At 39.3% G+C, this 25466-nt stretch overlaps 1 protein-coding gene across 2 annotated transcripts in view; it reads right to left on the reverse strand.

Moving 5' to 3' along the window:
• TENM1 (teneurin transmembrane protein 1) overlaps positions 1–25466 on the reverse strand; it is a 759525-nt gene that overhangs the window by 323961 nt on the left and 410098 nt on the right. For both annotated transcript variants that reach the window (XM_044391612.3, XM_057314228.1), the window contains one exon: positions 13441–13681. In XM_044391612.3, coding sequence (XP_044247547.1) covers positions 13441–13681 — 241 coding nt within the window. The remainder of the gene's footprint in view (positions 1–13440; positions 13682–25466) is intronic.

Genomic DNA, 25466 nt, shown 5'->3' on the forward strand with positions numbered 1-25466 from the left:
ATTTAACCTTAAGCTATCCAATAAATCCAATTAACCAGAACCCCCAGTTTTCTGGGCATTTAGGCTCATCAAGATTTTAATATAAATAGAATAAAACGTTGATTACGTCTCCAGGCAGGGAAATTTAACTGCACTATAAATATTCACTGAAAGACAAAAAGGGATAACTTGGGGTACTTTACATTCCAGAGACAAACTGTTAGAGTGCAAAGAATACTGGATTGGCTGAACAGAGACTTGAATTCTAGCTCCAACTCTTGCTCTAAGCTGCCATATGGACACATTAGTAAAATTTCCCATGACTTAGTTTCCTTACTTTTAAATTGGGCATAATTTCTGTTACGCCTACCTTCCCAGGGTTGTTTAGAGTTTAAAATGAAATAACCAGCAAAAGGACTATGAACAACAGAAACTTATACATACACACTTACATAGGCACATATGCCCACATTTGGGTGCATGTGCGTGCGTGTGCGCACGTGCGCGTGCACACACACTATATATATATATATATTGTCTAAAATCTGAGTCTTTTGAAGATGGCAAGTAAGAAAAAGCATTTAGTTGCAAGTATATCTACTAAAAAGCAACCAGTCACGTTACCATAAAATACTATTCAGTATAGTAAATGACAAAATGTGAAAGAATAAGACTGTTACAGATTTTAAAGAAAAACAATTATTTTAGTCAAAAGGTAGGGGAAATAGCAGATTGTGAATATTTTCTTCCAGAAGAAAGTCAATTTACTTGGGGGGGTAATATTATGCCACAAAAGGAAAGAATCAATGGTATCTGTGTTTTTATGTTACACTTGATATTTTGATAGTTGAATTGGAAATAATCATAAGTTAGCTTTTATAATGTCAATGAAAGCCCCGTGTGTACATATGTCACTATTAAGTATCTTCATCAGCAACAGGAGACTGCCTAGTGTTTTGTGTATGCCAGATGGTGACAGGAAGTCTAAATTATAATCTTGGGTTGGCCAATGATAGCGGCTTGTCCTTGCAAATATGACTTATATTTGAGCCATCTTTAATTAAGGGTGCAAGGGTATAATGCCACCCTCTAGTATAAGAATAGGAAAAGCAAACTTCTTGCATCTAAGGGATTTATGATTCCCCAGAGGTGGTAGCATCATCAGCTGTATGCCCTTGTTGAAACCTGGCAACCTGGGAAGCCTGTACCACTGTGCGGGATCATGTGGTGCTCTTCGGCATTATGTGACCATTCCTGCAAGTTTCCATATTTGTTACCAGTAAGGAAACTTGATCTTCAACTTGGTCTGTTGGTTTCTTTCTGTCAACCACGCCACTTTCCTGGTAACTACTGTCTACCTCCACACTGAATGTAGTCCCCCATCTTTTTTTTTCCTCCTTCCAATTTGTATGAAAGTTTTGTCCTAATTCCGCTTCCTTTCAATCTACTATTCCATTTCAGAAGAGCAGTCTATCTTCCACTTCCATTTTCTTACCACTTACCAACTCTTCCAACCCACTGCAGGCTAGCTTCAATCTCATCACTCTACTGAAATTGGCCACTTCAAAGTCAAGAAGTCTGTAGTTGACAGAATGAATGGTCTCTTCTCACCCACATTGTAGTTGACTCCTCTGAAGCATCTGAAAACCGTGATGATGATCATCTTGAAATTTTTCTATTGTGTCTTCTCTTTCATGATTACTCCTCAATCACCTACGCTGGCTTGTTTTCCTTCATGAACTCTTAAGATGTAAGTGTTCTGATGGTTTGGTTTCTGGTCTTCTTCTTGCACTAAACTCTGTCTACGTTTTTCAATATTTCCTCCATCATTCATGGAAATTCAATTACTATGTCTACCTATGAAATTCTCCATTATTCATGTCTATCATGAGCTCTGGAATCAGACCGACACAGGAGTGAACTAGCTCCGTTACATACTAACTGGTGACCTTGCAACATATTGTTCAACTTCTCTAGGCCTCAGTTTTAAGAAATGTAAATTAAGAATAAGTGTGATAATGGCTTGACGCAATGTTCAGCACATAGCAAGCATTTGGTGGGTGATAGGAGACAAACTTTCTTTTTCTTTCTCTCCTGGGACCCAGATCCTTATTTTCAACTATTTATTGGATATTGAGCATTTCCAATATGGATGTCCCACATGGATGTTTCAATATTTCCAAATAAAACTCACTGTCTGCTTCTATCAACTACTATTTCTGATCTCAGAAATCTATTCCATCTGTAATTCCCTGCTCACTCTGTCCATATACCTTACAAAAATTTTGTTAAACAATATGAGCTAAGCATTGAGGAATCAAAGTAAAAAAGGAAGACACAGTCCTTCACTCAAGTTGCAACAGAGAATAAAGAGTAAATAGAATATTTGGAGAGTGCAAATATACAATGAAATAAGGTCTTCACAGACATATGCACAGGATGCTAGGAGCCCACAGATAAGGGAAAATTCTATGAAAGGTGCTGTGGGTAAGTAAAGGCAGGTAAAGAAAGGCTTCTAAGAGGTATCTTTGACTCCTCTCCTCCTTCTCCCATACCAAGTCTACAGACCCCTAGTCCTGCAATATTATTAGCCTCGACATAGCTAAATTCAAGGATAAAGGCTGGCTCCCCCAATAGAATTTAAGCTCCATAAAGGCAGGGATTTTGTCTGTTTTGTTCACTGTTGTAGGCACAGCAACTAGCACACTGGCTGATCCATGGTGGGCACTCAACCAATATTTGTCAAGGTTTGCAAAAACTTATTTATGCTAGAATTAATTTATCATAGTATTTATATTGAACTGTTTTTCATTTAAAATATTCACATTATACACATTCTTATATCCTCAGATATCACACCAAAAAAGATTAACAGAATGGAGAAGCAGATGTTACTGTTTATTTGCTTATCTGTTCGCCAAAGGGGGCAATTCTTTTTGAGTTTTCTTGTTCTTTAAATGGAATAGTCAGTACCACACATCTACAATTCTTACAGAGACATTTCAAAGACCTCAAGACTTAACCTGATCTTATCTTTTGCTTTTAAAGCTACAAACATTTTTGTGTTGTGGAATTAATAAAGAACCAGCTGGATTCTCCCAAAGGGAGATGTTTAGTAGAATGTCTTTGATACACACACGTACACGCACACCTCTGTAGAAAATAAGGAGAATAATTGACAGGAAAATCATTCTTTGCTACTTCAAATACATTTTATACTTCTCGTAAAATACAACAGACAAGTGTCTATTAACTTGACATGGCAATGAAAATATTTATTACGATTAACTGGATAAGTAACTTTGTAGTCAATGAAGTTAAGAACTAGTTTCTCTCTTGATCAAAACCAGATATTTCTATTTTAAATATACAACCCAGGATAGGTAAGTATATATGATGGAGGGGAGGAAAAGTTTGGTATAGAGATTTCTCTAAAATTTAATTTTGGGGGCACCTGGGTGGCTCAGCTGGTTGTACGTCTGCCATCATCTCAGGTCATGACCCCAGGGACCTGGGATGGAGCCCCACATCAGCCTCCCTGGCTCAGTGGGGAGCCTGCTTCCCCCCTCCCTCTACTTCTCTCTCTCAAATAAATAAATAAATAAATAAAATCTTTTAAAAAATAAAATTTAATTTTGGTTTGCTACACTCACATATTTCACCAATCAACTCATTTTCTAAAATTCCCTAAAACATCTGTTTAGATTCACATTTAAATTGCTAAAAAAAAATCTGCATATTAACACCAGATTTCATCTCACCTATGGTGAAATTTCCTTTCCTTATAAAATGAAACACATTATGTTTGCCTATGGCTTATACTTTGAAAGTGAAACTGAAAATAGTCAAATCAAAAGCAGTTTTAAAAATACCACCACCACCAAAGTGACTAGACACTGTATCACGATAATCTCCAAAATACTGCTCTTCACTGCCTAAGCACAATAGACTATTATAGACCTATTTTTACTCTCAATATGTAAAATATATTTTTAAGGCTACGGAATTCTCCTTCATGTAAATTCAACATATTCCACATCCATCATTTGGTGTAGGCTGAAAAGCTTGGTTGATTCTTGCTCATCTGTAGTAAACAGGATTTATAGGGCATAGATTAGTTCTACGAAGTCTTTTCCTGTCTTAAAAAGAATCTTTAAATCTGTGGCTGAAGATAGATTTTGCTAACCCCAGTGCTGTTAAAGGATTAAAGCATGAGATATTGTTGGATCTAAGCACTGAATATGTACATTCTGAGCTTTTTCTTCTCTAGTCATTATTGAAAGAAAAAATTATGTCTCTGAATCTATTTTTCCATTGCAAATGTACTAAAGAAAAAAATTCTACTTATAAATGTTAGGTATATTTTAGCAGTACTATATAACAAAGAAATATAACTACCACTAGAGAACTCACATTTATGGGTTAATATTTAAAGAGTATTATTCCACAGATACTTAAATCACTGCCATCACTACTAATGAATATTTCTTATTTCCCCAAGATAGACACTAGCTCTTGAAGTCTGGTAACAAGCATGGGTCCTACAGAATTCATTTCCTTTTCCATTCTTTGCCAACATCTCCTCCATCAATGGCCCTGGCTCTTCTTTTGGAAAAATAACCCTGTTGACTGTCACACTGGCCTAACGCCAGCAAGGGCAGTTAGCCTCATACCAAGTTACTGCCATCTGTCAGAATACGCTAAAAGTCAATAAAAATAGTTGCTAGCTCCTCTTCTGGCCAGGCATGACTCCTCCACACAATTCCAATTTGTCTTTGTCAGTTGAAGCAGTTATGTTCATATCAAATCCAAGTCCTCAACAGTATTAAGTATCACAGCAAAATCTGTAAGTAAGCCTCATTATGGTGAGTAGATCATGGTTAATGTCCATCGTCATTTCTGAGCATTGGTCCAAGTTACGGTCTAGAGCCAACACTTGGCCAAAAATTTCCCATGAGTAAGAATATCAAGTAAAGTTTGAGTTAGGAGTTTGAACTGAGGGACAGCAAAGAGAGTAAATAAGGGAAACTAAAAATGGCCGTAGTTCCATTTCAAAGTAAATCCGGATGAAGAGGTCAAGAAGCTAAGAGAACTGTCCCAGTTTTCTGTGGGGAATGGGTTATGTTTGAGTTCCTGATAGGAATGAGTACTACTCCATTTAACCTTGTGTTAAAGGCAGAGAAATCTACTCACAAAGTGTGTGGACAGAATAGAGAGACCAATACAGAAAGGAAAGTGGTTAAGTCGGGATTCTGCGAAGCTAGAATGGGACAAAAGCCAGTGCCAGTGGAATGGAGAAAGGAGGAATGTGACACACGGGAAGAATAGAAAGAGGGAGGAAACTGAGTGCAAATCACATGTGAGTTCTAAAATAATCCTTGTTACAACCTTATGAAAATGAGTGTTATTAACCCAGCTTTAAGGTCAGGAAACTAAGGTTCAGAAAGGTGCAATAATTTGTCCAAATATAGACATAAGGAGAATTGAAACTCAAACCCACATCTATTGGTTTCTACAATCAAGACTCTTTTTTTTTTAAAAGATTTTATTTATTTATTTGACAGAGAAAGACAGCCAGCGAGAGAGGGAACACAAGCAGGGGGAGTGGGAGAGGAAGAAGCAGGCTCATAGCGGAGGAGCCTGATGTGGGGCTCGATCCCATAACGCTGGGATCACGCCCTGAGCCGAAGGCAGACGCTTAACCGCTGTGCCACCCAGGCGCCCCTACAATCAAGACTCTTAAACGCTCTTCCAACTTTTACGAAGAAGGCACAACACTGTACTACTAAAGGTATAGAACAGCTTTGGGATTGAGGCTCATCCCACAGGCAGGGGAAGAGAGACTTTCTGGAGAAGAATCAGAATAAAAGGATCTGCAAACAAGTACATCCAAGGATGAGTCTCTGGATAAGGAAGGAGAATATGGCAATTTAACAGCAGGAATTTCAAAATGATATTTTGATTTCTGCATCACAGCTTAAAAATTAGGGGCTTTGGTTCCAGAATGATTATCTCTTATTAGTATTAAAAGGAATATATTGGCTCCCAGACCAGACAACCTAGTAAAGGGTTTAAATGGCAAATGGAGGGCCGCCTGGGTGGCTCAGTCAGTTAAGTGTCTGACTCGTGATTTTGGCTCAGGTCAAGATCTCAGGGTCGTGGGATGAAGCCCTGTGTTAGGCTCTGTGCTCAGAGGGGTGTCTACTTGAGGTACTCTTCCTCTGCCCCTCCCCCTACTTGCACTCGGGCACGCTCTCTCTCTCAAATAAATAAATCTTAAAAAAAATAAATAAATGGGGGCACCTGGAGGGCTCTGTCGGTTAAGCGTCTGCCTTTGGCTCAGTTCATGATCCCGGGGTCTCCAGATCGAGTCCTACATCAGGCTCCCTGCTCAGCAGGGAGTCTGCTTCTCTCTCTGCCCCTCACCCCACTTGTACTCTCTCTCTCCCTCAAATAAATAAATCAAATCAAAAAAATTTTAAATTAAATAAATGGCAAATGGAGGAAGAGAGGGGAAGAATGGAAAGGATAATGCTTAATATTACTGAAATGGATAACTGGTCACTTTGCATGACTCTGAGTATAATACACTCTTCCCAGAATGCCTTTTCCTCCATTTTCACCTACTGATGCCTCATGATTTTATTATTAATTATATTTATTATTAGTAAAAAATTACTTTCAGTCCATTTTCTCAGGAAAATTTCTACTTTCCCATTTCCCTACCTCAACACTTCCTTAGGGTTAGATCTACCACCTCCAAGGGTCCCTACCTTGGAATTACTCAAATTTAATAAAGCACTTGTGGTATTGTTATTTATTTCACTTTGACTTCTTTACTACAGAAAGTGGTTGAATGTAAAGACCCTGGCCCTACAGCCTAGATTCAAAATATGACCTGTGTTTGCTACTTCTGACCTTGCAACTGTCATGACTCTGAATTCTTCTCTTTGCCAGATTTCAGGGCCAGGCTCTTATATTGAAAATACTGTTTATTGTACACTTTCTATGTGCCCAGCTCTGAGCAGACATTTTACAGGGATTACCTTATTCGTTCCTCAAAACAACCACACAAGGGAGGATCTGCCATTTTCTCCACAGAACAGATGGGGAATTGAGGCCCATGGAAGTTAAGTAACATGTCCCAATTCACAACTATATTAAGTAGCTTAGTCTAGCATTGTTTAAGCACATACACTTACACACACCACCCAGACTCTCCATCTCCATCTTGGCAATGTGCCCATCTTTCCAGGTTGAGAAAGATGCTTCTCTCGCCCCACCACAAAGAAGATAATCCAAGAAAGGGCTTAGGGGAGGAGAGAAAGGCTGATCTCAGTGTAAGGGAGGGCTCAGGGCAGGGCATAATCCTGAATATACTAGGTAGTGGGGGAATTATTTCTATGAATGACAGAAGGCAGGTAACAGTCTGAAAGCTGTTGTGAAGATTTATCACGGGGCAGTCTCACAAAGCCTCATGGACATTTGCCATTACAACCTAAAGGAGGGAATGGTTTTAATGATTGCAATTTGGTGGTTGCTATAAATTGAATGTATTCCCCCAAAATTCACATGTTGAAACCTAATCGCCAGTGTGTTGGTATTTGGAGGTGGAGCCTTTAGGAGGTGATTAGGTCATGAGGGTGGAGATCTCCTGAAAGGGACCTTATGAATGGAAACCCTGCAGAGCTCCCTTGCCTTTCCTGCCATGTGAGGACATAGAGAAAAGATAGCAGTCTATGAAATAGGAAGTGGGCTCTCACCAGATGCCAGATTTGCCAGTGCCTTGATCTCAGAGTTCCCAGCCTCCAGAACTGTGAGAAATAAATGCTTGCTGTTTAAAAAACCCAGTCTATGGTGTTTTTGTTACAGCAGCCCAATTGGACTAAGACAGTGGCAAAAGAGTATATTCTATTTAAAAACATGCTAAGAGAGGAAGTGAAAATGATGTTGTGTTTACCTGGAGAAAGCATGAACATAAGGGTAGAAACATCTTTAATTAGATAAAGACAAAAATAGACAGGGACAAAAGTAGAGTTGTTTCTTCTGTATTATTGTCAGTATTGTTATTTTAACATTTACCAAGTGCTTACTATGTACCTGGCTGCTCTAAATACATTGCAGATATTAACTCCTTTAATGCTCACAACAGCCTTATGAATAGGTTGCTACTATTATCCTTATTTTCCAGATGAGAAGACTGAGACTTGACAGTGTTAACACAGTATGCCCAAGTTCATACAGCTAATAGATGGTGGATCAGGGAGTCTCCAATAAGCCACTTGCCCAAGTGGAGGAAATGGACGCTCATTTCCAACGCAGACCACAAAAGTGTCCTAAGAGTAAAGTGTAGCGAACATGAGTGATTTCAACTCCAAAGACATCTGCTAGATGTGTCATTTAACTAAAAACAAATATATGACAAGTCCTCAACCTCCCTTGTTGAAAACTTTATCTCCGGGAAGGTAGAGAAAATAAGGAGACTTGCTTCTCTCACAGAAAAGAGAAACTGGTGAATTAAGGGGATAGAAACCTCTTGAGAAAGCAACCATTGTAGCTTAGAGTCCATAAGTATATTCTAAAGCAAAATCCTAGACTTTAGGAAAGCAGTTCTCTAAAGTGAAGACAGTGTGATTCCATGACCTGAGACATTAAAAAAAAAAAAGGAGATGAATTAAGAGTTGGAAAGGTTTGTTGCCTATAGAAACCAGCATGCCTGTACTGGGTGCCCTCCATTCAGTTTAGATTTCTAAAGAACATGGAACAAAAGAAAGAGATGAAAATCAAGGATAAACAAATGTAAGCGGGTGTGATGAAAATAATGCCAAGAAGGTTTATACCTCAAATGAGCCTGAAACTTGAAAAAAAAACCTGCTGAAGACAACATAAACTTGGTGTTTTGTTTCGTTTTGTTAGATATAGGTTTAGAACAAGAAGGTCATGGATAGGATAGATGTGCAACTCATATAATGCTATTGGACGACCAATATCGGGGAGGCCTTCTCAATGACTTGCTTTCCTTGTGGAAAAGAATGATCAGAGACCTAAAAGGGTAAAATAAACATCTGTAACCATAAATTGAAGTCTAAGATAGTCAAAGCATTCATAAGAAGGCACTCGACTGTTCTAAATGAATTAAAAGTCCGTCCCAGAGTAGTGACAAGTCTGGTAGATTTGATTGCCTTGTCATAGTTGCTAAAGTTTCAAGACCGTGGTGTGGGAGATATGTGTCAGGACTGGAGAGAGCGTATTGGTTTTGGTTTTTAGGAACAGGAAGTACCTGGGATCCTTAGACTAGATCAAGGGATATCATGTGGACTGAGTGCACAATTCTAGAACACGTTACTAAAAGGATGATTTGTAAGCACTTTTAAAAAAGATAGTAACCATGAGAAGATAGCACAAATTCTCTAAGAACAAGTCATGTTAAAGAAATCTCATTTCACTTCCATTTTTACATGGTTATTGGATTGGCAGATCAGTAAAAATGTAGGCATACTGTATCTGGATATCAGCAAGGCATTTGACAAGGTCTCTCACAATATGCCTGTAAACAAGATGGAGAAATGTGGGTTGTATCCTAGTAAAAGAATGTTGCCTGATAGACAAGTGTCAACCCACAGGAAGGATTCCAGTGGCATGCCACAGAGCTCCCACTTTGATCTTGTCCTACATAACATTGTTATTACAGACTTACAGAGAAACGAGGCGAGCATACCTAACGAAAGTACAGACGACAGTTATGGGAGCGAGACAATGCGAGTACTTTGTACGGCAGAATTAGAATTCGACTACATCTCCACAGGCTAACGAGGTGAAATCAAATGATGCCAAATCCAGGCCCTAAACGTATTTCCACCCACGCCCCCATCCCAAACACACAGTTAAAAACCTCCAACTATGGGGCGCCTGGGTGGCACAGCGGTTAAGCGTCTGCCTTCGGCTCAGGGCGTGATCCCAGCGTTATGGGATCGAGCCCCACATCAGGCTCCTCCGCTATGAGCCTGCTTCTTCCTCTCCCACTCCCCCTGCTTGTGTTCCCTCTCTCACTGGCTCTCTCTCTGTCAAATAAATAAATAAAATCTTTAAAAAAAAAAAAAAAAAAAAAAAAAAAAAAAACCTCCAACTATAGGGGCGCCTGGGTGGCTCAGTCGGTTGAGCATCTGCCTTTGGCTCAGGTCATGATTCCGGAGTCCTGGGATTGAGCCTCGAGTCAGGCTCCCTGCTCAGCAAGGAGTCTGCTTCTCCCTCTCCCTCTGCCCCTCCCCTCCCCCCGCTTGTGCTCTCTCTCTCTCTCTCACTCTCTCTGTCAAATAAATAAATAAAATCTTAAAAAAAGAAGAACAAAGGAGACAACCAAATGTCAGTCATAGCACAGATTTCGGAATGAGTCAATCACGGTGATTGCTGAGAGTTCCACGTAAGGTACATTAGCTCCGCTCCCAGCCCTTGCTCAAGGGGCAGCCATAGGTGGCCATGCCATGGATTTGTTTTTCTTTTAATCACGTGGCCCTTTCTCTCCCCTTGGCCTGACCTGACAGAGAATACAGTTGTCTCCCCTTATCTGAGGGGGACACATTCCAAAATCCCCAGTGGATACCTGAAACTGGAAATAGTACTAAACCCTGTATATACTATGTTTTCCTATACATAACTGTGATAAAGTTTAATTTATAAATCAGGCACAGTAAGAGACTAGCAACAATAACTGATTGTAAAATAGAACAATTATAACAATATATTATAATAAATGTTATATAAATGTCGTCTCTCTCTCAAGATACCTTACTCTACTCACCCTTCTTCTTGTGATGATGTGAGATGATAAAATGCCTATCTGATGTGATCAAGTGGGGGAATGACCTAAGCCTTGTGACGTAGTATCAGGCTACTACTGACCTTCTGATGATAAGTCAGGAGGATCATCTGTCTCCAGATCATAGTTGACCGCGGGTAACTGAAACTACAGAAAGCAAAACTGCCAATGAGGGGGGTCTACTTTCTCTTGAAAAGATGTTCTCAATTATTTGCGGCCGCCTGAATGAACTCTGCTCCCTGCGACCAGGGAGCCTAACAAAAACCCCCACCTGTATTCAGCCTTGGCTAGGACACTTCAAGAGCAGTGCGGTCAGCAGTTTACAACTGTGCTCTAAAGAAAGAGACCAGGATGGAGGATTTGAAACCAGCTGATGTGAGGAAATGGTGAAGGAACGGGGGAAACATTTAAGTCAAAGACAGTGAAGGGATGTCAGGTGAGTGAGGGATTTTATTTAGTCTGTCAGATTGTAGAACTAGATCTGGGAGAAACGGGTAGAGTTAAGAGGTGGGAGATTTGGGTTCAATAAGAATCCTCTAGTTGTTGCTTGAGATGGAATGGAATGCCTTAGGAATAAGTCAATTATCTACTTTGGAGCTATTTAAGCAGAAGCAGGTAACCACCTAGTAAGGATAACAGGATTTTTTTTTAATTTTTATTTTTTTATAACAGTATTACCTTTGAATTGTATAATGCCTTGCAATGTACGAGGCACTTTCTAACACGCTGGCTCGATCTTCTGCACAACGTGTTGAGGCAGGCATTTCTACATTCACTTTTATAGACTAGGAAGCTGAGGCCAGCATGCCCCCAGAGTTACCTTTTACTGACTACATGTGAAGCAAACATTTTAAAGGATATAAAGGATATATTTGGGAAATCCTAGCTCATCAAGCTGATAGGGTTTCTAGGGTTTTAAAAAATTTGTCTTTGTGACACTGAATATATTCCCAAATGTACTAAAAAGGTACTCTCTGCACAATCTCACATGAAAACTTATGTTCTTCCCTGCGTCTTATGAAGCTGAGAGCAATTAATACATTCCTTGCATGGATACAGAAGGTCCGTGGGTGCAGTTTGTACAAACATGCCTAGATGTACACTTCAAATAAGAATAGTTTTCTCTTTCCATTTGCCTGAGCCCCAATCCCCACCCTCCTTCCAGACTTCCTGTTATTTGGCTTCTTAGAGGGAAGGAGTGTGTTTTGTTTGTCATGATTGCTAGATAACCAGATTGCCCCACTGTTTCCTTAGCTCCCTATCACCAAGCCCTGCAGAGGAATTAAAAGAGTAAAAAAAAAAAAAAAAAGAGTGAGTAAATCACCAACATTAGCAAGAACTCCTTGAAGATACTTTGCTCTCTGCTTCTCTCACCTCATTCACCTCCCTTTTTCACTAAAAAAAGAAAGAAACAATACCCAAACACTATCACTAGTACAGTTCTAATCGGGTTATCTTCACCATCAGAGCTGACTGCCATATTTTCTCTTGGGAGATAACAGAAATATCAGTTTATGAATGTATTTAATCTAGTAGTGATGGATGACATAGAGTTTCCTGGATTTGAGCCATAATGCTCTCAGTTTGTTGGTGGTGACATATTCACTGATGCCATGGCTGGCATATAACTTCATCTGCTACGAAAAAAATAAGCAGTCTTATAATGTGGGTTTATTAGTCCTCCCCTTTCCATTCCAATTCCCAGATATTGGGATGGAAATTGATCAGAGTTGACAGCACACATTGCTTATCAAGTGATACATTATACTCATTGTTTACATACAAATGTGTTCAGAAAGAGCTTTGGTAGTAGATCTAAATAAGGCATGTAGAAGGCAAGGGGAAGTCCTTGAATTTAAAAGATAACAAAATCATGTTTTATTAGGTAGTGTCTTTCTATGTTAATAGAAAGTTGTAATTTTTGATTTAAGAGGGAGTGCCTAGAAATGATGTCCTTTGATTTCTCATTTAATCGCCTCTAGTGCTAACATCTATTATGACCCGGAGACCCAGAACTGTAACTTTAATCCCATGACAAAGATTTAAAGAGTGAATCTGAAAACCTAAATATGTGAAGTGCCTGAAAAATAGAGGCAAACTTTTTTGTCAAAAGACCAAACAGCACCCTAGAGGCAGAATCGAATTTTTAAAAGTACACACGGACCTCCAATCTATGAAGCAAATCCTTTTAAAAAATGTTTGAAGGCAACGTGCTTTTTGAAAGAATCTTACAATAAAATCCAAATTATAACTGTTCCTCCAATTGTGTTTGGATTTTCCTGTAATGTTGCAGTTTCCTAAAACAAGGGGCGAGCGCCTTTTACACGGAGGACGCGTTGATAGTTTAGATAATTGCTTCGTTTCATATGTTTGTGTGGGTGGCTGCCTGTGGGGTGTTTATGCATCTGCGGTTTCATCTTTCCACGTGAATCTGCTTTGGTCTGTGTCGGTGAGCGTGCCTGAGTCTAGATGTGCGCGCTCCTGTGCCCGCAGAGGGGTCTGCCTTTTGCCCACACATCTGGGCGTGCATCTCTGTGCGCATTCGTGTGTCTCTGCAGATGTCTATGGTGAAATCAGTTTCTGCACTCGGTGGAATCATCCTCTGCCAATATTTAAGTTATTGGGATCAATAATAGCTCAAGTACCTGGTCTCCAATGGTATGTTGCTATTCAAGACCCAGCTGTTATGCAGATGAACTGAATCCTGTGTACTGGTTGGGGGAGCTGGAGCAGCTGGGCTGGGCTGGCTGCGGGTAGTCATTGATCTCCTCTGAAGAGAGTCGGCTGCAGGGGGTGGTTTCCTGGCACAGGTGCACGCATGCGGAGGCGGAGGCGGCGGCGGGAGGGGTCTGAAGGTGAACTGGTTGTGTGGGCTGCTCTGCATGTCTAAAGAGGAGAGAAGAAAAACACCAAATAGAGACTTACTCTCCCACTTGGCAGTCAGGAAAACACAGCTTGTCAGACTGAGGATTTCAGAAGAATATAACCTGTGGGGTGGGGGCAGAGTTTTAAGTTCAGTCTAAATGTAAAAATGTCACTTAACTTACAAAAACACGTGCAGCACGCTTATAAAATGTAAAACATTCACAGTTGCATTTACATGTAAATTCTTCAGGGCTATAGCAGCTAAAAAGTAAATGAGGCTGCCTCACACAATTTGTCATAGTTTCTGCTACCGAACAAATAAATCATCAACAAGACACTAAGTTACAGAACAGAAGTGAGCCGATTTCCATCAGTTGCAAAAGTCTCACTTCGGAAAATACCAGTGAAAGGCACAAGTTTGTTGCAAGAAAAATCATTCGACACTTCAAATAAAAGTATAAGGCCACCTTCTGGCTTACCTCAGGAAAGGATGCTAGCCTGCCTACACAGGAGCAAATCCATACTTCAGAAAAACAGCTCCCTGAGTGTGGACCTCAACTGCATGAAACTCATCTCCTTGCCAGCACCCCCCTTCCCACCCCGAACTAAGAGTGCTGCTTGGAAAAGGCAGGCTAAAAGGAGTTTGCTCAGGTTATTATATGTATTTCCATAGCCATGCAACACACAGTCTGCACCCCTCCCCCACCTGCCACACCTTTCTAGGAGCTCTGCCATGTCAGCCGCAGCTTTGGCAGAAGGGAAACCAGTTTTTTCTCTGCCTGTTTGCCGTGGGGGCAGCCTGGGACAGCGGTCCTCAGACTTCTGTTGTTGCTATTGTTTGGTATTTTTCCACTGTTTTCCTGGCAGGCACATGTATAGACAGCAAGTTAGAATTTGGCCCATGAGAAATGCCCCAATTAAACCCCTTTGAAAAGGAATCACTATTGTAGCTGATAGCCACCTCTCTTCCACAGGAGAAACATAATAGATGTCAAGTGATCTCTTGTAACACCAGCACGTTCTGGATAAACTTTGTAGACAGCATGGCTTTGTCCCACCTCCCAAATGACTGAGAGTTGAAAAGCAGAAAAATGCCAGAGGCTTTCCATGCCTAGCAAAAAGCCTCAGCTGGTTTGTGCTGAGACTCACTTTGCAGTGGCTGATCACAGGGAAAAAATAACTTCTTTCCATCCTTCTACCTCAAACTTCAATTTCGAAGACACTGGCATGGTTTTCATATTTTAAAATGATACTGGCACCCCAAGAGCATGACAAATTCTTGGCTATGTTTTCTACTATAGATGGCTCTCCCTTTAAATAAACTTGCTATATGAAAAAGGAAATTGTATAAAAGATGGATAGGGAAAGGAGTAGTGATCATTCATTTTAATACAAAATATTCCATTAGATAGTCAGCTACCCTTGGATATTTAAAAGGAACTAAAATGCTTCATGAATTTTCAAAATCAACCCCATTATTCCAGGCCCAGCCCAAATCCCATATCCACTAAAAATATCATCACAAGCACTTAACATCTCATTAATTTTTTTAAACCTCTGGACTCATATTCATAGCCATAACTAGAAGCAGGCTTTCCATCTTGGCACTCAGAAAAGCATTGACTTCTGGAACCCAAAAGACCTTGAAGATCCTTTCATTTTGCAGATGAGGAAACTGATGTCCAGAGAACAGCTTTTCTAGGGACACCTGGCATGGCCAAAACTAGAACCCACATCTCCTGACTCTCTGGCCAATGCTCCACTCACTACGTTGTAGACCTCTGTAATACAAGCTCTCTTTACCTCTTTAAGATTTAGAGACAGAATACTCCACATCTTCTGAATTTTCCCTAATGACATACCACCTTCTACTGTAGTTATTTGTTTATATGTCTGCTTCCCTCCTTAGATCTTATCTCCTTAAGTGTTGAAAAGGAAGGCAGTTTGGTATAATAGTATGCAGCACAGCATCGTGGAAAGAGCATAGAATTTGGGGATATGGCAAACCTGGGTTTGAACTCTGCCTCTGCCACTTAGAAACATTAACTTCTCGGGGTGCCTGCGTGGCTCAGTCGTTAAGCGTCTGCCTTCGGCTTGGGGCGTGATCCCAGGTTCCTGGGATCGAGCCCCGCACTGGGCTCCCTGCTCTGCTGGGAGCCTGCTTCTTCCTCTCCCGCTCCCCTGCTTGTGTTCCCTCTCTCGCTGGCTGTCTCTCTCTCTGTCAAATAAATAAATGAAATCTTAAAAAAAAAAAGAAACATTAACTCCTCATTTGTAAAATGGAGATAATAATCCTTTCTCCTAGCAATTAAATTTAATTCATGTAAAATGTGCTTGGACATAGTATGTCAGTGACTACTCGTTTATTAAATGTAATAGAAGGATGAAACTTTCAGACTGGAAATGACCACAGGGATCATCTAGTTCAGCTCTCCCTCTTCCCCTCTCCATTTTACAGATGAGGAACTGAAGGCTCAGAGAGGTAAGGTGACTTGTTCAAAGTCATTCAACTTGTATGAATTTGTCTGCCTCTGTCTGATGATTCCCACCCAGCTCAGCACTTTTTTAGGACTATCTTGGAAAATAAATATGACTGTCTTCTCTGACCTTAACATTTACTATTCTTATCATAACTTTGGTCCCTGAGTTTGTGATATTATAGTATTCCCTTGTTATCCCATGTTTTTATCTTATCTCCCAAAATCGACTGCGTATTTCTTAGAGGAAGAGCGTCTTCTACTTTTGCGTGTCACAGGAGCACAGTGCTAGGTACAGAGTAAGATTCCCTACAGCTTTCATTTCATTCCCCCATGGGACCTAGAGAACCACTCCGTTTCCCCTGGGCTCTTTCATTTCTGATGTGGCCACTGGGTATCTGTTTGATAGTTCACAGAGCAGTAGGTTTCCCTCTTGGAGGTCTTAGCGAAATCTCTCCAACAGCCAGGACAATGATACCCCAAAGAAGGTGCTTAAAATCATGCCCCTCCAAGAAATGAAAAGAGCAGCAGTGACGCACTCTACAGACTTGCCATCTAAATCCATGAACTTAATGATGCAAGCAAGGGAAACAAAGGGTGGGAATCCAGAGTTAGAAGAAGAAAAGGAGGGGGCGCCTGGATGGCTCAGTCGTTAAGCCTCTGCCTTCGGCTCAGGGCGTGATCCCAGGGTCCTGGGATTGAGCCCCGCATGGGGCTCCCTGCTCAGCGGGAAGCCTGCTTCTTCCTCTCCCACTCCCCCTGCTTGTGTTCCCTCTCTCGCTGGCTGTCTCTCTCTCTGTCAAATAAATAAATAAATAAAATCTTTTAAAAAAAGATCATCTTTAAAAAAAAAAAGAAGAAGAAGAAGAAGAAAAGGAATCAAGTTTAGGTGCTGGGTCCAGAATACCTCCAAATGACACGTGACATCTATTAGCCTAATCATTAGGCGTTTGTGTCAGGAGAGTTCTTCAAAAGACAGAAAGTCTCTATTCAGTACAATTGTTCAAAAGAAAAGAATCACTCATTATCATCTGGATTTATTGCTTGCTGGATTTCCTTAAAATCTCTGCAACTTCCTTATTATGAAACATGATAAAAATTCTACTTCATCGAAAAGTACAATCATGGTATTACTATAACATATTATACCATTTCTGCTGCAGGTAGAACTGCTTTGTATAGTTATTTTGATTATGTGTGTGTGTGTGTGTGTGTGTGTATTGATTTATATCTATTTTATTGTGTATTTTTATTTCCACATTTTAAATATGCAGAGGTTTCCCTACTTGTTAATATTGTCTTTAAAAGCTTTTACAATATTGGATTGTTGAATTGAGTGGAATACATCCAGACCTTAAGCCCTTATGAAATGCAAATGATCTCAGCTTCATTCTTTTTTTCACCTCAGGAAAAAGATGGGGAATGCACTTGTTCTCTCCCAAATGAAGTAATTTAATCCTTGGGCTCCATGAAATGGGATTTCCCGACATTAAACACTAATGAAAAATACATTAGGGTTCAGTGTCAGGAGCTCTAGAACACCAGTTCCAAGGGGTGAAGAGTCACATGCACTCACTTCCAAATGTATCTGGCAGTCATACATTTCTGTGCCCGAGAGAGAGAGAGAGGGGGAGAGAGAGAGAGAGAGAGACACGCAAGGCGGGGGGGGGGTAGTAATTATGCAAATGTGGATATCTGAACATACTTACAAAGCTTTCTGAAAGTAAATTAAGATTTCAGATGGAAAGGTCTAATTCACAGAATATACCTGGGTAGGATCCAGTTTCAGGTTTGAGGTACTAAAATAACTTGGTAAGAAAAATCTCCAGGGAAGGAAAATTCCTCCAAATTCTATATCTAAGGCATTTTAGGCGTGGCAGAACTGTTAGCAGAAGTATATGCCTTCAGAAACAACATTGCCATTGTCTCCAAAAAGGAAGGGGGAAAAGAAAAGTGGTCGTGCCTAGTTGTTTCCTTTTGTTTTTGTTTTTTTTTAGCTAGAGAAATTAGAATACCTCACTCAGAAACACTGTGTGGGAACTTAACGAATGGTCCGTTAGGGTGTTGTGCCCCCTACGCTTCATTAACACAGTCTAATGGGCTATAAAGTGATAGTTGCATTTCTAACATTCACTGCCCTATGCAAAATCATGCACTGAGAAGGGCTTATGGAGAAAAGGGGTTTGGGGCACAAGACCTGAAGTTTGCTTGTGAAAGTGGGTGTCACATGGGTTGCAACTTAGGAGTTACTGTGGAGTGATGGAAGGAGGGTTGTCTGAGTCACACAGAAAGATCTAACCCCAGATGTGGATGGGCAAGGCTCCTAACACAAGGCGGTGAACTAACAGCTGGTGGATGTCTCAGGTATATGCACGTGTGCATTTTGTATATTCCTACATGGTTCATTCTGCTGGGTGCAGTTTTCTGCCTTCCCCTAGTATTTTTAACAGATGGAATCACACATATGCAGACACGAAATTTGTCTTATGTTCAAATTGTTCTCAGAGATACCAATAGCACGAGAACAAATTAATGTTTTTAAAACAAGCGTTGTAGCAGAACTGACTGTACATGCAAAATAATTTTCTGTAAGTGTTAAAAATAAATACTGTCATTAATATAGCAATGCCAAATGGATAATTCTTCTCTGAAAAATGTGACCAAAGTAGACATATGCCTCGTTTTCCCCAGATCCATGTACTTAGCCAATCAAACTTTTCTGTACTGATACTAGGATAATAACCTTTAAAATATGTTTTCCCCCCAAAGTTACTATGCAATGTATGTTGCCAAGAGGAGCACATATATTCTCAAAGCTGTAGAAAAAGGTCACAGGGAGTCAGAAAACATGTCTGCACTTCCTGGCCTTAAGTCTGTGTTTCATTACCTCATTGGCCAAAGAGAAGATGGTGGGACAACACGTCGTCTGCAGCTCTGGAATTGAAAAATTCCTGAAAACCGAATTTTTTTCTCATTCATTTGGTAGCAAAACCTGATCTAAACTGAAATAAGGGTATTTATGGTTTTTATTTCATTTAGAGAATTTTTATACATTTAGCTGCGGAAATAGTGATGTATTATTAAAGGATGCTGGCCCACATCCCAGTCTGGGAGTTACATAACATACAATATATGCATGGCATTACCTGTGCAAAAACTGAAAAATGCAAAATTTTGAAACAAAAGGACCCCAAAGATTTCTGATGAAGGATTATGGGCCTGTATTAGTATTTAACCGTCTCTCTGAAGTCTTATGAGGTAATATTAACTAATGCTTATGAAGGCCTTGGTAATCTACACGAGCAAAGAACATCAGGGCATCAAGGGTTATTGCCATAACTACTTATGTCAAGTCTCTCAAGGCCAATTATAAGGCTTTGGTTCCCTGGGTTGCTTTTCTGAGCTGTTCTCCCTCCTAGGTAGGAGAGGGGATAAAGAGAAAATGGTTTAAAATAAAGAGGAGAGGTTTATTATTAATATTAACTATTACTACTAATTCTAAATGTATATTACTACTTTATAGTACTTTACTTGCCACAAGGAGCTTTCACAACCTGTGCGGAGGTGGTTTATAAATTTGTATGTTATGGCTAATATCCATTAACTTGATAGTGCTCGGTGATCACCAAATTAGTCTTAAGTGTATCTGGCTGTGGACGTTTCTGTTCTCAACCTTATAATTATTATTAGAGGCTCAAAGAATATGAAGGTAAGAAAATTGGTTTTCAGAAGAAAATTGAGTAAACAGGTATACCTTATCACTTTCCTGGTTCAAATAATACTGCTTTAATATTAATGTACCCGCAGCCTTCAATAAAAGCAGATTCATTAGTTAAATAAACCATTAGATTGAGAACGGAAATAAAGTCTATTAAATAGCTAATGTTTAATGGATATTTGTGTGTATGTATGGGCATGTGTATGAGCAAGACACGGACAAGAGAAAGAGGCAGCAGGAGAGAGAAACAGAATTGGCATTTAAAGCACATGACTGCAGGAGAAGAGTCACAGATCTGGGGTAAGGCCAACAATAAATAATGTTTCCCATTTACATGGTTTCAATCTGGTTCTAGATGACTGCGCTATGCATGGTTCCAGAGCCTGGCGATGCTACGTACTGTCTTTTGAGACCGTAAAGTATATCCTTTGAGGACTCTGAATGGTTCTCTTACCAAGACGACAAGTAAGAGAGTATGCTCTATTAATTTTCGTCAGTTAGGTTGATCTTTGTTACAACCACTGGCAATAAAGGTCAACACTGAAGCACCTTCAATCCTTTGACATGTTTGTGCTGAAACTCGTATTTACACTTCAGTCTCTCCATAAACTGATGCTTATCTTCAAAGGATGTGCTGCTCTACCTCCAGAAAGTTTAAATTTCCTATTTTCTAGGTCTCATTACTTTCTATTCCTGTTCTCTTGTGTGTCGTACAAGTATAACAGTGGGCCAGATAGGCACAAGGCAGCCCTCCCCCATCCCATTTCTCCCTGTTATGGGGGGACTCCAACTGTGCTGTGCACTGTATTGGCTTTACATAGTGCAATTAGCCAATCTTATGAATAATAGTCAATATTCCTGCCAATAAGTGGCTGGGTTGTTAACTTAATCAACTCTCTGACATAGATTCAGACAAACAAACTAGGACTTTACAATCAAGAAAAAAAAGAGGCTAAATGCTGTTTTCCTTAAATTATTGAAGTAAATGTTCAAACCACCTATTTTTCTTGGTTGTGAAAATACAGGATGGATACATCTTTGCTTATATTTTCAGAGCAGTTTGGCAGTGTTACAAAAAAAGGAAAAGTGAAGTCAATACATTTGGTACCTATTCATTTTTCTAAATAGAATGGTAAAGAGCTCTACTTTATAGTATGATTTAGAATTTTAAATGTCAAATTCTAAATATTAATATATGGTATTAATTAACAATTGAAATTAGCAGTTGGCCAAAGTCTTTTTCACTGTGGTCTTGAAGGAAACTCTATTATCCATTATGTACCAGGAAACAAGAAATAGATAATTGCCCTGTTTTATCTTATGCTGACAATGATGCTGTGGCTTCCATTATTAGGCAGTGAAGTATATCAAAAAGAAAATATAAAAAAGTAATGATCCTTAAAAGTTCATATTTACTTTATCCTCAAACTAAAGTCATATGTAGGTATTTCAATTATTTTCAATCCCCAAGTTCATTATTTATTTGCAAGTAGGTAATGGAGGGTTATGAATTAATTGACAGTGAATCATTTAATAAATTAGCTAATAACAGATATTCTGGAATTTTACAAAGTTTTTACTTTCAGAGCTTCGTGTTTTTTTATTAGACTATTACAAATGGTCACCCCGTGTTTGTTCAAAAAGCAATGGATGAAAATCATTTTAATGTTATTTATGAAAATGGAACTCTGCTCAGAGCACCAATCAAGAAAACATTATGACTGTGTCTAAATCTCTAAGAAAAATATTTTTCATACTACCATATGTTAAATAATGAGGGCAAGCTATATTAAGAGTAATAAAAAGCAAGAAGTAAAAGACAAAATCCTACAGGATAAAAACAAAGCATGGAGGACTAGGGAAGGCTGGGGAGGTTTTAGCCTCTCCACCCCAAACTTTATTTCAAATAAAGACTGAAGAAAAAGTACTGATTATTAATACCATCATCTAACCAATACTATCTGGCTATTTGGTGAGAAAGGTTCCACATACCCTGTAGTTCTTCTCCCCCGGCACAACTTTAGGAACAAAGGAGACCTGTGGATACCCAGTGGGGTGGTGGAGACGAGTTCTAGCATCTGTACCTGAGGACTGAACAGGTACATAGCCCCCACCTGGGACAGTGGGGGAGAGACAGCACTGTTACAGCAGCATTCAAGACCAGACAATTCTCACGTTTCTTCCATGTTTTGCCCACGTTCAGCAGTTCTCAGTTATACCAAAGTTTGGCTATCAACTATGGTCCCATAAACCATTTTAATCACTAGTTCCCACACCCATTTCCTGGTAAAATGATTATATGCATACCATGGGGATGATGAAAAATTTGTTTATTCCTCCCCCCCAAAAAGAAAATGGGGCAGGGTGGGGATTGGGAACAAAAATCTTGGTATTCTTATGGGAGTGTTATACACATGTACATGTTATTCAAGTATGGTGGGGCCAAAATATGTGAGAATTGTGATCTCGATGGCTGATGGCAGAATACTACTGGCTGCCATTACCTTTTTGCCTGGTCTTTGGGTTATGGTGGGAGTCTCCTAAGAGGTATGAAGGAGAGAGTAAGTTTTATTTCCCAACCTGCAATCAAGCTATGCATCTCCTTGTCTTATATCAGGATCTAGGTCTGAATCATCTTTATATCTTCCAAACACTTAGCCCATAATTTTAGTCAATACAAGTTTAAAATTTTGTTTATTCATGAATTTAATTAATTGGAATAAATTCAAAATTTTAGTTGGAATTCAATTAGGTTTATTTTATTAAAAAAACAATTATAACTACAGTGTGAGAGAATGTTTTATGATGCCAAATATCTTATTTGATTGAATTCTTCCCATTCCTACCAATTGTTTTGGCATTGTGTGGGCACAGCTTGTATCTGAAGCTTTCTGCCTGAAATGTTCATTGATTAATTCCCTCCTTATTACAAATTTTCATTTTCTTGTTTTTCAACATGTTATTTTAGTGAGATGCTAAAAAGAGCTGTTTGTTGGAGAGGTGCCAACATTAAGATATATTACTAAGCCTGCCTTATAAACTTTGCTTATGCTAAGCTATGCATATTTAACTCATTTTATTTTTCCTTCAAAATCTGATTCATTCCCTCAATTACATTACTGCTTATCTCCCTGGACTCCCTCCAATTTAACTAGGTCTTTATGGTTCCCCAAACAAAATGCAAGATTCTGGATGAACATCACCCAGAATACAAAAAAGTTATCTGACAAATTCTTTTGTAATGATGTCTTTTCACAGGTAGCCTCAAATTACGTATAGATTGCACTTGAGACTTCATTAACTGGAAGATGGCTAACGGAGTCACGAGAGGGCAGCTCAATTAGGAAATACACTGATATATTGATATAGATGTGTTTGCTAGTGGATCAAGTGAAATGTCCATCAAAATGAGCAAATTAGTGGAATCTACCAATATAATGTTAGAGTAGATTGAATAAGTGGTGAATTCAGACAGGTTCCTCCCCACCCCACCACGTATAGACGCCTTAGGAAAACTAAAAAAAAAAAAAAAGCTTGTCTCAAGGGGAAGACAGCTGGCATAAGCAGGAGAAAAAATGAGAACGTATGTTGAAGAAACTATGAATATGAGACTGTGCTAATAAATATAAGTGGTAATCCTAGAAATTAAGAAAATATTTCATAGGTAGTGACTGACAACTAACAAAGTACTTATGCAACTTAATTCTTAGTTAAGGTCATTTAAATAACTTTTTTCAAATGGTTCTCAGGGGGGAACATTTTCTGTACGATAGAAGACCTGCTGAGAGGGACAGAGGATTAAACACACATGCTTATAAGAAGCAGTTTTCAAAGAGACCTCATATAGTGCTTGAGATCAGTGAACGAGTGCACGGAAGCTCCTTCCTGTGTATTAATACTCGGGGTCTACACCAGACCCAACTGAAGAGTGCAATCTGGGTTCATAGATGGGTGTGATGATAACCTGGACTTGATTCAAGTTTGCTTTCACTTTGGTTAACTCACCAACTATAAATAAGCACTGCAAAGGATACAAATAAAATTAGAATGCAGGCATGTGTACATGGCTCCATTCTGCATTGCTTGTACTCCACAAAGGCAAGCCTTGATTTGGTAGAGCTGGTAGCCTGCACAGAGTGAGGTGTCTAACAGGGTGAAAGAACATATTATTATGAGACTGTGGTCTGTGGTCTTTTCTACTCCCAGACTCATTACCATTTGGAAACAGCTTATGTAAAGCATAATTCTGTTACTCAGGAAGTCCTATCACACAGGCTTCATGTCCAGCTCCCCAATCTCCAAATTCTTGCTATGGCAGCACTACGGCAAATTTTCCCTTACGGGTACACACAATACAGGGCCTAGGTGTTGCCCATGTCCTCTCCCTTACAGGACTTCCCTGGGCAAGTCTGGCCATAGTCTACCACGGGGCCTTCTAGTAGCGATCATCAAAAGGCAGTTGCAGGTCAAGATATAGAGATACATTATGATGATTTACAACTTTCCAAAGAAATGATGGAGAAGCCAAAGTAGAGAAGGGATTAAACCTAATTGTTATGGAACACACTGTATTCAGAAGTAGAAGATAAAGAGGAGAGTGTCTTGGTTTCATTTGTTTACATTCAATAACATGAGTCAAGTAGTTATTTTCTTGACTGCCAATTTACTTGTTTAGAGGAACTCATCTCTGTGTGACTTGTTGAAATTAGCGAGTACATTGTGACATTTCCAAATGACGTAGTATTTAAGTTACAGACATTAGGATCAGATCAGTCTGTATTTAAATCACAGCTCTGCTATGTACTATCAGTTTGGTAGTGAGCAATCAAACCTTTTCAAGCTTCTGTTTCCTTATCTGTAACATAGGGATTCTAATAAATATCTCTTAATGTTTTTGTGAGAGTTAAATGAGGTCACGTGTATAAAGCACTTACTACAGAGTGCCTGGCACATAGTAACCACTAAGTAATATTATTAAACGAATGATTAATTATTGAACTCAGCAAAATTTATAAAATTCAGGTATCATCTGGTAAGTAACCTAAGAGAACACGTATCTGATTCCAACATATTTGATTATTTAAAACGCCTCCGTTATAGTTAAAAAAACATTTTACAATTTTCACACATTTCTTATTTTCTTCAAAACGGTTCTAAGAAGCTATTATTGAAGTCATGAGTCAATGTAAGAACGGTTGACTCCTTTCCTGTTCCTCCAAGCCACACCACGCACTCTCTATTGATTAGCTTTCTGATTATGCTCTCAGTCCCTTTTATTTCAGAAAACAGACTCTATTTCATGATTTTTATTTAAGTGTTCTGAGTGCATTCACTTGCATTTTCCCCTATACTAAATGATTTGGGGGTATACATGCATTTCTAAAGTACTTATTGCAGTAACACCTTGGGACTTTAACATTCGAGCAAGGGATATGAAGAAAAACCATTTTCATGAATACAACATTAGTGCTTTGTATTTAGGAAGCACCTTTCATCTGCATCTCTCAAAGACCTTCACAAATATTATCTGATGCTTTATTCACTGGGCAAAGCTGCAAGCAAAACAGCCTTTCAAAGAATTCCCTCAAAGTACATAAAATCCCATGAGGGA

This window comes from Ursus arctos, chromosome X (genome assembly GCF_023065955.2).
Source record: "Ursus arctos isolate Adak ecotype North America chromosome X, UrsArc2.0, whole genome shotgun sequence".
In the NCBI taxonomy this organism is placed as follows: domain Eukaryota; kingdom Metazoa; phylum Chordata; class Mammalia; order Carnivora; family Ursidae; genus Ursus; species Ursus arctos.